We start from the raw sequence: 17465 nt of genomic DNA, 5'->3' as shown, positions 1-17465 counted from the left end.
ATACTAGGCACTTAAACACATTAGCTAGTTTCATCATTATGACAAATCATACCCATTTTTTTTCTTTTAAATTGTGGTATATACGTAAAACAACATTCAACATTTTAACCATTTTTCAAGTAAATGGTTCAATGTCATTAATTACAGTCACAATGTTGCACAACTATCACCACAAAAACTATGAATGTGTGCCAGTCCCTATTAGTCACAGCTATTTAGTGACATAACTAGAATTTAAAACCTTTTCTCTCTCTACTCTTCCATATAATTTTTCAGATCCAAGTTTCCTAAAAATTATGTTGGTATCTTCTCATTATTTGGATTATGAATTACTAAAATAGAGAAAAGCACATTTTGAGACAAAATAATGACACCGAATATGCTAGCAGTTCTGATTCTGCAGAAGCATCTAATCCCATAAATTAAATCAACCAATTATTATTTTTATAGCCTGGACAAGACAACGATTGAGTTTTCTGGGTCAAACACTAATATTATCTTACAGTCAAACAAACTGGCACTGGATGAGCCATTTAAAGGGAGATTTATTGGTACTATATTTTCTTTATAACACAGCCCTCTGCACTAGTACAGGTCATAGATGTATTGACTTTTGTACTGCTCTGCCTCAGTCACTGGGGACATAAGGCAAGCACACAAATCTAAGAACCCACTGTGATTCAAATCACATTCTAGGTGAATAAAGGGAGGAGAGAGAGGACGAGGCAGCGCTGCTAGCTTAATTTAGCCAAGCCTAATTTTCTGGCACTGTCATTTTCCCTTAAGAGTTTTACAAAATGAAAAAAATAAAACATTGGTCCAGTATTTCCACATCTCTAAAGGACTGTTCTTGACTGCCACTATTAACCACTGTATAAGTTTCAAGAAAGATAAGCTTCAGGTAACCAAAAAGAGAAAGCGACCGGTACTTTAACCAAGACCTCTAAACCCAAATTAGAATCATTCTCTTTAAATAAACAGCTCTTCTTCTTTTGGAAGCCATTAGAATTGAGAACATGTGTTTCAGACTCTAAGAGAAAAAAAACAAAGAATGTGAAGATGACATATTGGGATATGTGATAAAAAGGAGAGGCTCGCTTCAGATTAAAACAATTTATGCATAAATAAGAGTGTGTGGATGAATTAGAGAGAGTTGAGGTACTTGAAACATGCATTTTTACTCTCAAAGGAAAGTCTAGGCTACTTGGTAAGAATCATTGGTGACACTTCTTCCAACATGATGAATTTCCACTGAGAATATGCCATGGCAGTTTTGACACTTTAAAAATGGATCTGTGAAATGTAAATTAGAAAGTGTATATGAGTCTGTAATTGTAAGTTGCTTGCCAGACAAAAATAAAAGTCATTCTTGGGAGGTCCTGGTGAAAGCTTTCTGAGTGAAGAGACATTTTTAACACTAAATAGGTATGACCTTAACCCCTTTTATGAAATATAACTTTTCATCTGGGAAAATTGGACAGATGAAAATAGTCCCCATCCACTGCTTTATTTTAGTAAGCAAGGACCATTCCTGCTTAAATACCAATCAATGGATTATACACATTATGGGGGGTGGGGGAGAGAAACTGCCACTTGATCCACTCTACTAAATGTTCACAATGCTTTTATTTTGTTCGGGAATACATCACATGTGTACAATATTAATGCCATGAAAATATAAATGAGGCATAGTAGAAGAAAAGCCTACTGGGGAAAATATGTAAATGCCTGTGATGTGGGTAGTTGAGAAAAGCAAGTCTCAAAAAAAAAAAAAAAAGACATTTTGAGACTGTAAAAACAAATGAGGGAAAAAATAAAGGAGGAATAAGATGGTCTCCATTTCAGTTCCAATTGTTTACGCTCACAGCGGTCCGAAGATGAGGGACTGGGCCAAGAGTGTGGGGTTTTGTCATACTGAGTTGGTTCTCTCCTAGCCATACCAAAAAGGAAACTTCAGACTTCTCCATCCCATCATTATGCTGTGTAGATGGCCCCTGAGGAATCTACCTGTGCAGGAAGATCCTCTCACACTGCTTACCTGTACAGCTGCCTCCCTCTGGGAGACGACTCGGTGCTCAGAAAGTAACTGTCCATGAAAGAAAACAACACAAACATCAGGCACCAATCAATTTTTGCCACACCGAGTTTTCACCTGAATTTTCAAACTGTCAAAGAACAGGCAAGAGCTCTTCTATTATTTAACGGCAGGACTTGATCCATTTGGGAAACGCATATTTGTTTCTTAAAATATTGTCACACTTTTCCATGATCTCTCTCAATCTCTCTGAGTGTGCGTGTGTGTGTGTGTGTGTGTGTGCATGTGTCTGTGCAACTGTCTGTGTAAGTATCTCTCTGCGTGAAGTATAGGGAGAATCTTAAAGAAAAGGTTGTTCTTTATGTGGCCAGGCTACTTGGACTAGGACCATGGTAAGCAAAATATAAATCTAGCAGAAAAGACTGCATTTGACAACAGTGACTTCCAACCTGACTAGAGAACCAAAAACACTCACATTTTTTGCGTCGTTTCATCGTACGCCAGGATCTTTATCACTTCCCAGTTTCCTGATGTCAGATGCCGCACAGTAATTTGCTCACTTTTACTCTGCAAAGAAATAGAATATATTGATTTTCTTCTTATTTAAACAGCGTATCTCTGGTCAGCACAAAAGTACTAACCGCCTGTGTTACTTTTAATTCTTTAGTTCTCAGCTAATGTTGAGTTTCTCACTTTCAATCTTAAGAATATATCCACATGTGCATAAACACAGATGCAGGTAAGATGGTGCCTTTATTCCTATGCTGTAGGAAAACCATTCAGAAAACATCTCCAGGTGAGGATTACGTGTGCATCATCATGTTGACATAGGAAGTCATCTGGGCATTTGGTACAGACACAGGACCTTGTTAACTCTCATCTAAATGATCGACAGCTATGCAGTTTGGAAAGCTTTAAATAAAATATTTCAAACAAACTTCATTCCAAATAGATTCTGTTACATTATTTTAACCTTTACAGATGTGCATTGCTATATGATTTGCTATTTTCACACAATAATTTGTTTCTGAGATCATTAAATATCATCACTATTGATGAGATCATCAATAATTTATTTCTGAGATCACACTGACCCTTGTAGCCATAGTTTATTTTCACTGCTATATGTTTTTTTTCGTTGTTGTTGTTGTTGTTGTTTTGCGGTACGCGGGCCTCTCACTGTTGTGGCCTCTCCCGTTGCGGAGCACAGGCTGCGGACGCGCAGGCTCAGCGGCCATGGCTCACGGGCCCAGCCGCTCCGCGGCATGTGGGATCTTCCCGGACCGGGGGATGAACCCGTGTCCCCTGCATCGGCAGGCTGACTCTCAACCACTGCGCCACCAGGAAAGCCCGATATATGGTATTTTATTGTATGTATGAATACAGTAAAATTTATTTATTTTTTGACATTTGAGTTTTTCCAAATTTTCGCTCTTAAAAACAAGTTGTCTATGAACAGTTTTATTAATGTCTCCCGGTGCATGTGACAGAATTTTCTTGAGATGAACACTGATAAATGGGACTGCTTGGTCAAAAGGTGAATGTCTCCTACCTAACTCAATAGTGACATTATTTTCCAAAGTTGTGCCGATTTAGAATCTACTAGCAATGTGAGTTTCTGTTGCTCCACATTTTATCCACTTCCTCACCAACAGTTAATGTCATCAGACTATTTAATTTTTTGTCAAACTAATGAGTGTGAAATTGTATCTCATTCAATTCCTTTATTTTTAAGAAAATATTCAAATCTACAGAAAGGTTAATGGATAGTACATGAATACCCATAAAACCGTTACCTAGATTCACCAAACATTAACATTTTGAATATTTGCTCTCCCCCTTTCTTCATATGCTAAATCATATGAAAGGAAGTTGAGAGCATCAGACTATTTCAGCTCTAAATATTTCAGTATACATCTCTCAAAATTAACAGTATTTTCTCATATAAGCAAATTGCATATCATACCTATGAATAACAACATTAATATCATCTAAATATATAGTATGTATTCTAATTTCCACACTGCCCTAAGTAACCCAAATATCTCCATATCTATATATCTATATCTATCTTTCTATCTATCTACATATCTACCTAATTGCCGTGGGTTGTCACCTCTCTAGTCTCTTTTAAAGTAAAAGTTATCCTATCTTTTCTTGAGTTCTACAACATTGACCATTTTGGGGGCGGGGATTGCTGTGGCATGTGGCATGCGGAACTTCCCTGACTAGGGATTGAACCCGTGCCCCCTTCATTGGAAGGGTGGAGTCTTAACCACTGGACTGCCAGGGAAGTCCACACTGACCATTTTTAAGACTCTTGGTCCAGTGGTCTGATACGTAGAGTATTTTTGATTTATCTGATTTTTTAAAATGATATAATTTAGGCTAATATTTTTGGCAAAAATATTATATAGGTGATATTGGATACCTCTTATGCTTCATATTAGGAAACACACCATTACACTTCTTCCCATCCTTAACAATGCTGTTTACAAGGTAACTGATATATGTTCATTGTAAAGTACATTTTTCCCTGTAGTTAAAAGTGGGATGATGCTTGCACATTACATGAATAGCTCTTCCTCCATGAACTTTCCACTCAGTAGTTTTGGTATCCATTCATGACCTTTCCCTGAAGAAATTATCATTTGGAAGTGATTTTCTAACTCTAACATCCATTCTATATTTATTAGGTGGTATTCTTCTGTAAAAAGAACTTTCCCTACTTTTTCCCCTCACGTGTGTTCACTCTCTTTATCTCCCTCTTCCTCATACTATTATAAACATTTTTAATCTGATGTGTTACATTCCATTACTGTTATTTTGTTGTTGTTGTTATCATTCTTCATGATGCTGAAATTGACAAACTTTGGTTAGTGGGACCCCTTCAAGCTAACCCCTCTATTCTTTGGAAATGATTATGTTAGTTTTAGAGCACTTCCTTGTTTTCTGCACAGTAAGATGTTCTAAGATCGCTTCTTATCTCCCATATCCATAATCAATAATTTCTCCAAGGCATATTTTCTACTGGATTATGATATTTAGATATCAAGATCTGGGCTTAGGTGTGCTCATTACTACTCTAATGTTATTAGTTCTGGACCTTTTCAGAGGAGATAGATAGGCAGCCAGCCAGATGTCCATATGTTCTGTGTGTGTAGGTGTATGTGTGCGTTCGTAGTCACACCACAATTAAAATTCATATCAGTTTGATTTACATTTTAGGTGTATTATCTTCTCTTAGTATTTCAATTTAAGCTTTGATGTCCTCATTCTTTTTATTTTAAAATATGTAATGGTCAAAAATAAAGTATAAATATGTGGATATATACATTGACAGAAGTCTTGATCTCACCCCATTCTCATCACATAGAAAAAACTTTTCTTCATTTGGTTCTTATTTATGCTTCTTTTCTGGGGGTAGATTTTTATAATTAAAAAATTAATTTTATTACTATAAATGTAAATGCTAATCTAATTACATATATATGTACAAATTAGAGAGATTGTGGGATGTGCTCTATATCAATTGTTATATATCATCTTCTTTTTAATTCTTAAATAGTTCTGCCTGTGTGGATGTACCATACTTCATTCAACTAGCCTCCAATAATGCAAATAATCTATAGTGATTATTATCTCAAATAATGCTTTATTGATTAACCCTGTGTATATGTTTGTTTGTGGTTTAATGTGTAGGGAAATATCTTCAGGATATTTTCCTCCATAGGGAAAGTACCATTCTGCACATCTACCAGTAATGTATAAGGTGCCTGTTTTCCTACAGAAATGATCCCTGAAAGTACAGTCTTCCCATGAACATGTTACAGAACACGCTGTTCATTGTTTGAATTTTTGCTAATCTGACAAGTGAGAAGTGTTGCTGTGGTAGACGCTATGATACACCAACCAGAACTCCCTTCTAGAAGGAAGGACCTACCTCTCCAGTGGCTAGAAGTCCTGCTGCAGAAGGCCCTCAGCTGTCAGTCTGGAGACGGCCTGAACTGAAGAAAATGGCCTCACCCAAGATCATACCTCTTTTCAACAGCCCTCGAAAGGACAACCTGATCAATATTGGGATATAGAAGCCCAGCCCTCTTGCTCTAACTTGGGACTTCTCTGAAGGGCTCTCCCAGTGCAGAACTCTCTGTGGGGTTAGCTGAAACCTTCATTGAGATGGCTCTGCCACTCAAATTCTTCTGCACAATGTTGCTTTCTTTTCCTCCTTTCCAGAGTTATTGATCTCTGTAATAACTGGCCTGCAGGCTAATCTTTCTTTCACAGTTGGCTTCCTGTGACACTCAACTTGTGACAGGTATATTAGTGTATTTTCAACTTGCATTTTGCTTGGAAGAAAAGTTGAGCATCTATATTTATCTATATATGTACAAATGCTTATATATATATATATATATATAATGTATAATATATAATAATCCATTTGCATAATTGTTTTATCTAACTCTCTGCTAATGTTTGTCTCTGTTATCTATTCGATCAGATTTCTTTGTATTCTGGTCTTATTTATTTTTTAGGAGCTCTTTGTGTCTTTATATCCATTTATGTGAGGTATATGCTGCAAATATATTCTCCTGGTTTGTCATTTTGTGTTGACATTGGTTATGATAGCATTTTTCCCCAATTTTTTTTCTGTTCTTTATAAAATCAAGTTTACCAACATATTCTTATATTACTTCTAAGTGATGATGCATAGTTTAAAGGCTTTCTTCAAACTAAGGTTACAAAGAATTTACTGATGTTTTCTCCTATTACAGGTAAGATTTAATTTTTAAAGTTAGAGCTTTGTCATTTTAGAGTTAGGGTGGTAGTCTGGAACTACTTTTATCTTTTTCCTAAGGGATATTGAGTTTTCCTAAAATGATTTTATAAAAACTTAATTTTTTCAGTGGTTTGAAATGCCACCTTTATTATATATTAAATTTCCATATGTACCTGAGTCTATTTTTGTACTGTCTATACTATACATTTATCTCTGTTAAGTCACGTCCCAATACCACACATTTTAGTTATAGATTTTTTTTAACATCCATATTATTTACGACTCACACCCACTCATTGTTCTTATTTTCAGGATTTCCCTAGATAATACTACATTTTTATTTTCCCAAAGAAGCTTACAAATAAGCATATCTAGTTCAAGCAAATAAAAACTTACTGGAATATCTTATTGGGAGACTATTAATTTTATAATTAATACTGATCTTATAATCTTTAGTTATTTTTTAGAAGAACATAGATATTTTTCCATTTGTTCAAGTCTACTTTATGTCTTTCCAGAATGTTTCAATGTTGTCCTCATATGGGTTTTGTACATTTCATATAATTTCATTTTCATATTTATTACTAAGTATTTTATATTTTGCTGCTATTGTCTAAAGGCCTCTCTCTTCCATTATACCTTCTAATTGATTATTGTTTGCAAATATGAAAGCTATTGATTTCTGTATGCTAAATATCTATCCTGCTGTCTCACTAAATGCTTTTTCCAAATCTTACAGCTGGTTGTTTATTCTTGTCTCATTAACTAATACCTCCAAAATCATTTTACATAATAGTGGAGATAGTGTGCATCCTCCCTTGCTCCTGACCTTGATGGGAATGACACGAGATTGGCTTTTGGGCTGAGGTATACATGTTTTATCACTTTAAGAAATTATCCCCAATTCCTATATATATATATATATATATATATATATATATATATATATATATGTATATGTGTATGTATATGTATATGTATATTAATCAGAAAGTGGTATTAAATTTTGTAAAAGGCAACTACAAGGATAACCTATTCTATAGACAATTTAAATTTTATTGGCATTGCCTTTGAAAGTCTAATAAGATTGTTTTATGAAATCATGTGGGCCTGGTGCTCACTTGTGGTGTAGTTCTTTGATAACATTCTGCTTCTTCTACGTCATTAGTCAGTTAAGACTCTGCATCTCTCCTGGGGACAGTTCGAAGTGTATTTCTTCATGAAATTTTTCATTTTATCTAAATTTTCAAACGAATTGACATAGAGTTCTGCAAAATAGTCTCTTACGATTTATTCAAATGCCCTTTGTTTATTTCCCATTAGCCATTTCTAATTTTATACCAGTTTGCTTTCTCCCTCTTTTTCTTTGATTGGATGAGCATGTGTCTTGTCTCGTGTGTGTGTGTGTGTGTGTGTGTGTATGTGTGTGTGCACACGTTTTCAAAGGGTAAACATTATTTTTTCACTTATTAGTTCTACCTTTTTCTATTTATAAACTACTTCATTTCTGCTTCAAATTTAATCATTCCCACTTTTCTAATGTATGCTGCATTTTGCTGATAATTTTCTATTTAAGTTGGAAATTCAACTTATTTCATTCTTCCATTTTCATTTTTATGTTTGCTAAGTTATGATTTTTATTCTGACAACTTATTCTGATATAAAGTGTTGCCATTCTTTTTCTTATTATTATTTTATAAATTTTGGAATTTTGACTTGAATTCTCCAGTAAATTGTTTAATTAGATTTACATTAAAAATTACTTAGTTGGAAAACCTGTTAAAATATATTATTGGTTTCTAGGCATATTACTTTGTGATTATAGCATGCTTTTATTTAATTTCTAATTTGTAGAACTTACTGAGCTTTTTAGATGGATGACCTGATAAATGTTCAACTTTTGACAAAGTTCCACATACATTTGAAACAGATATATAATATCTCTTGTTTAGATATGTTCAAACATAAATACACACATTATATATGCTATATCTATAACCTTACTTAATTTTTTGTCCACTTGAATCAGTTTGAACTGAGAATGAATGGTACAATAAGGTTTCCACATATTAAGTAGTTTCTGGCATTTCTGTTTTATAAAGGTAGCCATCTATCTGGGGCATAGATACAGACAATTGACTATTATATCTTCCTTGTGATTTGTGGCCTTGAACATTATAAAGCATCTTCTTTTGGTGGTCTTAATGCTTTGGAACATGAAAGCAGCTCTTCTTGTTTGTTATCAGGATTTTAGCCTTTCTGAATCATTTTGTTTAAGATGTATATTTTGCATAAAATATTGAACTGGATTCTGTTTCATTAGCCAATTTAAAAAATATTTTTAAAATTTTAGGACATAAGTTAGGCCAATTTACATTTATTGGTATGACTGATACCCTTCTAAAAACTCTATCATCTTTTATACGTTTATTTTGAATATTATGTTTAATGAGTTTTTTGTAGGCAGTCTTTTTGTAGTCTGTTTAGTGTTTTGAAATCCAGTGTTAGGTTTTATTTTAACTTTACATGTCATCTTTATATTAATACCTTTAATAATATTTTTCCACCACCACCCCCCTCCAAAGATACTCTGTGTTTCTAGAACATTTTTTTGTTGTTCTGGTTTGTCATTGGATTATGGGTTTAAATGTTACCTCTCTTCCAATGTTTTGCTTATCTTCTATAAAAATGCCAATTAAGGGGCTTCCCTGGTGGCGCAGTGGTTGAGAGTCCGCCTGCCGATGCAGGGGACACGGGTTCGTGCCCCCGTCTGGGAAGATCTCACATGCCGTGGAGCGGCTAGGCCCGTGAGCCATGGCCACTGAGCCTGCGTGTCTGGAGCCTGTGCTCTGCAACGGGAGAGGCCACAACAGTGAGAGGCCCGCATACCACAAAAAAAAAAAAAAAAGCCAATTAAATATCAGGTGGATCTTATTTCCTTGTCTTACCTAACTTAAATCAGATCCCTTCTACTTTATTTCTTTCTATTGGCTCTTTTTATGGCTCTTCTTGCTATCTATTAGTATATTTTCAGAAATATCTATTTACCAGTGGTCATCTTTCAATTAATTATTTGTTATTATTTTGTATTATCTTTTCCATTTCCTTCCTGAAATCTGTCACTTTTTGGTTTACAACTTTATTTCTACTTTATGAGGCCTTTTCTAGGTTTTGAATTTCTCACTTGATAATTTTATGTCTACATATGCTTATTTAATGATAATAATTCATTCCTTTTGATAATAATAGTCATTCTTTTTGGAGTATTGTTTTATAGAATTCTTCTGCCTCATCATTGTTTTTCTTCAGGAAAAGTGTCTTTATGTATTGGAAAAATTTTATTCTACTTTCTGTTTTGCTCATATAGTAATTTTGTAAATCTACTGCCAACCATATTTTGCTCTTTATAAGTATCTTGGATTTTCCAGGATATAGATGCTTAAGAATGGTGAAGGATTAGGTGACTCCCTTGAATTCTAAAGAAGCAGTGTTTCTAAGGAGTGCTATTAACAGTTCCCTAAGAACTAGTATCCCTAGAAGCACCCTAATGAGACACCATTAGGAGTGGATAATATTTTTTTTCTGTAGAGTTCTTAATTTCTACCACTAGTTTTCACCTTTTCTTTTACCGACAATATTCTAAGAGATGCCTCTCTCTATCAAGTTTTTTTTCTTGTTTTACTTTCTTGGGTGGTAATTTTTAAAAACTGTCATCTTTGGTTTTGTGCATATTCAAGTTACTTCATTCTGATTCATTTTCTCAATGCTTATTTTTAAAAGAAATGTACTAATTTTCCACTATAGATTATGTTATATTATCTAAGCTTTTGATTAATGCCTTTGTCAGCTTAAAGAAGTTCTTTATTTTTAAATTTCTAAGGCTTTGGAATATTTGGTAGAACCCACCTTTAAAAAACTCCCTGTGCCTGATTTGAATACATTTTAAGACACTGATTCCATTTCCTCAATATTATGGGACAATTCAGGTTGTCTATTTCTTAAATCAGACCTGGTATTTCTTTTTTCTAGAATTTATCCATTTTACTCAAGCTTTCAAATTTGTTGACATGGGTTATACACAGCATTTAAAAAATATTTTAAAATTTGCAGTTATGCCTTCTTTCTATTATTTATACTTTGGGGGCTTGTCCTCTTTTTAAATTAAGTTTGTTATACATTCTAGTGTGAATTATTTTTTTTCAAAGAACCAACTGTTTATCTGGCTAAACCCCTTTATTTTATCTTTACTTTCTATTTCATTAAATTCTACTACTGAGTTTCTCATGTCCTTCTTCTACATTTGAATATATATGTATAAATATAGTATAATTATATTATAAAATAACAAATATTAGATATATGTAATTTAACCCATGAAAAATGTAAAAATTATATTTTATTTTCAAACATATCGCTTTTTAAAAGTTATAATTGTTGTTATTCACTTCTAATTCAATTGCATTGTTTTCAGAGAGTGTAATCTATCAGCTAAATAATACTTCAGATGCATTTTTGGTATAAATATATCTAGAATCTAGGATTTTTGATGTGGGAGAGTTTTATTAAATATCTACTTTCTTATACTACTGGAAGCAGAAACTAAAATGTCATTCCATAATGTATATGTAGTATTAGAATCTTCCTTCAAAAAAACAATAAGTGACTTATTGGTACACATCTGTATTTCAGCATCTTTCTAAACCATCTATTCCTTATTCTTAAAGGGAGCGCTCTAGACTTCTAGCTGCTCAAGGTCAACAACAAGCATGTGACTTCTTTATTTTAACTTCTTCATATGCTCTCTGATGCATTCTGGTACTTTACAAGTACTTGCTGAATAAAAGTATAAATGCAAAGATGAAACCAAAGTTCTGAGATTTGAGACAGGCACAGCCTGAAGGCTGGCATGGAATTCTGAAGTCATGTATTTTATTGCCAAATTCCCACAGGACAACAACCCAGTAGATAGTCCTACTTACTCATTTTCAGATCCTGTTTTGAATGGACCAAGGACAGGACTAAGATCTCAGGTTTTAGTGCATCTAATTTCAAGATGAACAAAATCTCAAAACATTAAAAAGTAAAGAAACTTTGATCAATATTTGTACATATCTGGAGATGCATTTTGTTCACAGATTTCTAGATTGCTTATACGTTCTCTGTTTTTCAGAGAATTTTGGTGTGTGTGTGTGTGTGTGTGTGTGTGTGTGTGTGTGTTTTAAGGATGGAAGAGTGGCCACATTAAAAGTGATCATGAGCAAAAATCCAATGCTTTGAAAAATGTTTGAACACAGTGTACAGAAAATAAAAATTACACATCCAATGATGCATCTCGGATCAAAATATGTTTCTAAGTGTAGAAGTAAAAGATCTCTTGTTGGAAGCCATGATAACAACCTCACAACCTTTGGACTTTACTTCAAACATGTGTAATTTCTCTGCTTGCTTTATATCTACCAGGGCAACTCTGGGCTGGGGAATAAGTTTCACTCCATTTTACATGTAATAGCATAGACTATCTTGTATAGTTACATAGTTATAAGACTTGTAAGCTATTTTCTAATAATAGCATATTATGTTTGATCTGGACTCTAGGTAAATAGTTCCAATACCAATCAGAACATGGTAGATGACTATACAGTAAATTCAAAATAAATATCAACGGACTTGACTAGTCTGTACCTCAATTAATTTTCCATCCACCTTCAGCAGAAATACAATCACAGGAAAGGTAATTTAACAAAGCAGGAAAGAATACTCATTTTACTTCACAGAAATAATTCTTTCTTTCTGTGCCACCATGATCTCCATTATATTCACTTAGTAGAAGAGAAACACTGATTATGAATATGAAACCATTGTGGAATTTTGACAAGGGCAACATGGCAATATACTTTAAATTGAACTCATATTTCACTTTTAATTTTATAAGGGCAGCAATAAAACTAGTAATTTCATTCATTTTCAAAAGAGCTGAAAATCTAGGAAATAAAGTGTTTTTATTTGGGACATTAGACCTCAGGCACCTCTCCTTGGATCGGCAGAGATTTTATCTTACTCAGCAAGTTCAATATGAATTTTATGTATCTGTTTATAAGTTGGAAACATATTGGTATCAGTAAAAGTTTAATGATGCATGTGCTTTTCACCTGATTATACACTGTTGATTCTAATTTCTTACAGTAAATTCTGTTTAACTTTTACAGCTTCTAAATAATGGAAATATTGCAGTGCTTAAAAATAGCATGCTTTAATTTACTATCTATTCATCATGTGAGGTGAACCAATTGTTTTCAGACAATGTCCTAATCAGATACAGCAGTGAAATGTAATGAAAAAATTGTACTGGGTTGATAGGGTGACAGAATTGTGGATTGGGGGCATGCTATTTTCTACAGTATTTGTAATGAATAATGGCATTTAAAATTGTTCCAAGTGAAATCATCAGCTCTCATAAGCAAAACTTTGTATTGCTGGATAGAAAAAGTGAATGAATTCACCAATATATATAAATTTTCATTTAACACAGTTTTGGAAGATAACAGGGCAATGGCTTATGCTTATAAATCTGAACCACTTAACATGACTGAAACTCTGCTTATCCCATATTAGAGGGGAAAAGGCGGCCATGTATTTGACAAAAACCTTTCTCTTGACTGCAACTTACATTGTAAGATATAGGATATTATGGTTCCAAATATGGGAATTCAGGAGTTAGAAGTCTACATAAAGAATTCTATGGGGGAAAAGGGCAGAGGGAAATATCTGAAGTGATCTGAAGTGGTCTGCCGTAAAAAAAGGTTTGCATCATTGTTTGATTCAGAAACTACGTAAACTGATATCAATACTGCATACTTCACACTCTACTCAGGAAATTTATTTTAGCTATAAAGATTTTTGGAAGAGCCAGTTTTTATTTTTATCTTTAATGGAATATATAAAAGTAGATAAACCGTACTCATAAATTTTGCTTTCACATATTCATATAGAAAGTATCTGGAAATATGTATATATATATAAATATATATGGGTTTAGAAATATTTTACTTTTGATTCAGGAATTCCAGTTCTGTTAACCACAACTAAAGAAATAATTCATAATAAAAATAATCTTTATGTATAGTAACATCTATAGTTGTAGTAAATTGCCACTAAATTAAACATTGAACAACAATGGTTAACTATGTACATCCAGTCAACTAAATATTAATATTCAAAAGAATTGCATTTCAAAATTGTTTAGCACTATGGGAAAATTATGCTTTAAAATTTAAATTCAAATAGGATAAAATACTGTACTTAACATAAAATTATAATCATGTTTAAAAGTAGACTGAAGGAACACACAATTTTTTCCTATTTTTTATTTTTTGGAGTTATTTTAACAAGCATAAGTCTTGTAAATGAGGGGAAAAACCCACTAAAATATTTGTAAGGCCAACCATCAATCTATATATTGAAAATATCCTGAAACACTAATTTTGTAGCCTGGTCTCTAATTAATGTTTTTTGTTTACCTACTGATTGTGTAAGAGAGAAAAATGTTTGCAAAAATTTACTAATTTCATTTAGTAAGATACTTCGAACAGATGAATATATTTGCAGTCAATGGGGAAGCTCTCTAATATAGCTAAGCATCAAGCACTGCAAAGGTGGTCTTCCTGACGGCTGCCAAGCTCTCTGTTCCTGTCATTTCTCACTCCCTGGGCACATCAATTTAGGTGGAGTCCTCTGGTGTATCAAGGGAAGGAAGAGGAGGTAAAAAGTCATCACTGGTGCTATGCACTACTGTTTAGACGGTAAATTAGTACACCATTTTTGGAGGGCCAGTTTCACATTCCATATCAAAACCTAAACAAATACATATATGTACACATATGCTTTGCCTAGGTAACTTTTGACATCTAGAAATATACATTTGTGGTAAGAACATTTATCTCTGGATCATTTTGGTATCAAAACTAGAAATAAATATGATGATGAAAATTAATTCATTTAAATACAGTATAATATATTTACTAGACAGGATGTTGAATAGCTATTAAAATCACATTTACAAATAATATTAAATATTAAGAATGCAATTAAATGATGTGAGAAAATGCTCAGATATTACTCTTTAAATGTTACAAATCAATATATATGCTTTGATTGCACACTTTAAGAAAAAGTGATATATTTTTAATGTAAAAAGAAATTGGAAATATATACAACAATTGATTTGCAGTGTGCAAGTCTGGGGTGATGAGATTATGTTTGATTTTATATACTCTTTTTTCTTTTTCTTACTTTTTGGCTACGACCACCAGGGAAGTCCCTGATTTTATATAATCTTTTTTTTTTTTTAATTTATTTATTTTTGGCTGTGTTGGGTCTTCGTTTCTGTGCGAGGGCTTTCTCTAGTTGTGGCAAGCGGGGGCCACTCTTCATCGCGGTGTGCGGGCCTCTCACTATCATGACCTGTCTTGTTACGGAGCACAGGCTCCAGACACACAGGCTCAGTAGTTGTGGCGCACGGGCCTAGTTGCTCCGCGGCATGTGGGATCTTCCCAGACCAGGGCTCGAACCCGCGTCCCCTGCATTGGCAGGCAGATTCTCAACCACTGCACCACCAGGGAAGCCCCTTATAATCTTTTGTTTAGTTTACTCAGTTTAGAATTTTACAAATTTTTATAGTGTATATATATATATATATATATATATATATCAATACGGTAATCATAAAAAAATCATAAAAGAGCTTTTTTGTTAGCTATTTAAAAATTGAGGCAAAGAGGTTCAAAATTGTGTGTATGTACAAACTTAAGAATAAATTGTATTTACCTAAGCACTGACCTCTGATTCATTAACAAAGTAAGTTAATTTTAGCCACATTGCCAAAATATCTGTAAATAATCAGGCAGTCATGTTTATTTATCAGTGAGGCAAACCACAAATTCTCTGAACTGTAGCCAGAATAGATCAAAACATTTTCTACTTCAATGGAAGCTTTGCTATAATCTCCATATGGAAGAGGAACAAAGTAAACACATCTGCTCTATGAAGTTGTTCTTCTGAACATTTCAGAAATAATGAATTAGACTGCATTTCAGACTGGTTTGATTGGGAGACAGAAGGTATTTCTTCCCAAGGCTTGTAAAGAAACTTTTGTTATGTGCATAAATATCTCAGTTTCTACATGCCAACATCTTCATCTCCTACCTCTGCTCTGCCAACCCCACACTTTTTAAAAGACAACATTTCTGTTCTTATTTTGTTGAATAGATAATCTCAGAATTATACAAATATATATATATATATATAGAGAGAGAGAGAGATGTATTATACATCTTTCTCTACCTTTCACTATATCTTATAAATAGTCACAATTTGTATGTAATTTTGACTACCTGGGTTTTTATACAGCTTCTTGAATATAAATACTGATATTTAAAAATGCAATAAGATGTCACCACAGTCAATTGTGAGATTTGGAAAGTTTTATTTATTCTTTTGGCAGAAATATTTCCCCAGTATTTATGATAACAAAGTTTATAATTAGCTAGCAAAAGTTAATCAATTTGCTGGTGAAGCTTCCTCCAGTTCACATAAAAACCAAAATATGTTCCCTTAATATCACCTGTCTGATATAATCATTTAATAGTTGAGTACAGAATCACCAAAAATTTTTATTCATATATAAATGCTTTCATTTATTTAAAACATAAATGAGATCACATTATATATTAGTCTATAACTTATTTTTCCAATTTAATAATATACTATGAAAATTAATCTACATTGCTATTGTGGAGATTATGTATAGTCAAATTATTTGTTTCAGCTTTGATTAAAATTAAAGTTAAAATCATGACAATTACTTTAATAGTACAGATCTTGGACAAGGGTTGCCTCTTAAGCTACTGACACAGATTTTAAAAATTCAAGGCACTGAGCTGCCCAATGTAAATACATATATGGATAATGGTAAAAATTGGAGAATATGCACAAGACTTGAAGGTTCTAAGAACGTAAAAGTAGTCAGGTTGCTTAGGGATCTTTTACCACATTCATATTTATTCTATACTTAGTAAGGATGAAATTGATTCTTGGCTAGTTAGTTTATAACACTCTCAAGAAAGATCCCAATTTATCCACAATGTTTTATCTTTATAAATTAACATTTACTTGTGAGACTAGACTGTTTATTTGATTTTGAAGGAAACTTTATTTCTCACGAATATTTTTACTGTCAATTAGATTCAAATTGACTCATTAACCTTGCCATATTTAAATTACTTATTGTGAATTCACTGATTCTTTTTATAATTAGATAAAACTGTATAAAACTGGTTAACACTCATTTGAAATGTAGAGGAAAAATAACCTTTTATCCTTTTTTTAATCAAAAGGTCCATAAAAACATAACACAGATTTTATCTTTGACAACACATAAGAAATCTATTTTATCCTGGTTTTTAAAATCTGCCCTGCATTTCCTTGTGTGGGTATACTACAACTTACTAACCATTCAATTTTTGATGGACATTTAGACTGCTTCAGGTATTTAAAACTTTTATAACACACTGAAAATATTACTTGTACCAAATATATGATATATATTTGTTGAATGAAAAATCGTCTCTCGATTTTCCTCAGGTCTTGGAA

The 17465-nt window shown here is 33.0% G+C and overlaps 1 protein-coding gene across 1 annotated transcript in view; it reads right to left on the bottom strand.

The window, feature by feature from the left end:
* The window catches only part of DPP10 (dipeptidyl peptidase like 10), a 648385-nt gene that overhangs the window by 61277 nt on the left and 569643 nt on the right, over window positions 1-17465 (bottom strand). The window contains exons 13-17 of the mRNA XM_060151528.1: window positions 8451-8460; window positions 6773-6813; window positions 3209-3246; window positions 2511-2630; window positions 2039-2086 (exon numbers count right to left, since the gene is read on the bottom strand). Coding sequence (XP_060007511.1) covers window positions 2039-2086; window positions 2511-2630; window positions 3209-3246; window positions 6773-6813; window positions 8451-8460 — 257 coding nt within the window. The remainder of the gene's footprint in view (window positions 1-2038; window positions 2087-2510; window positions 2631-3208; window positions 3247-6772; window positions 6814-8450; window positions 8461-17465) is intronic.

The sequence above is a fragment of the Lagenorhynchus albirostris genome, chromosome 6, assembly GCF_949774975.1.
Source record: "Lagenorhynchus albirostris chromosome 6, mLagAlb1.1, whole genome shotgun sequence".
Classification (NCBI taxonomy): domain Eukaryota; kingdom Metazoa; phylum Chordata; class Mammalia; order Artiodactyla; family Delphinidae; genus Lagenorhynchus; species Lagenorhynchus albirostris.
This window is presented reverse-complemented; position numbering and strand designations above follow the sequence as displayed.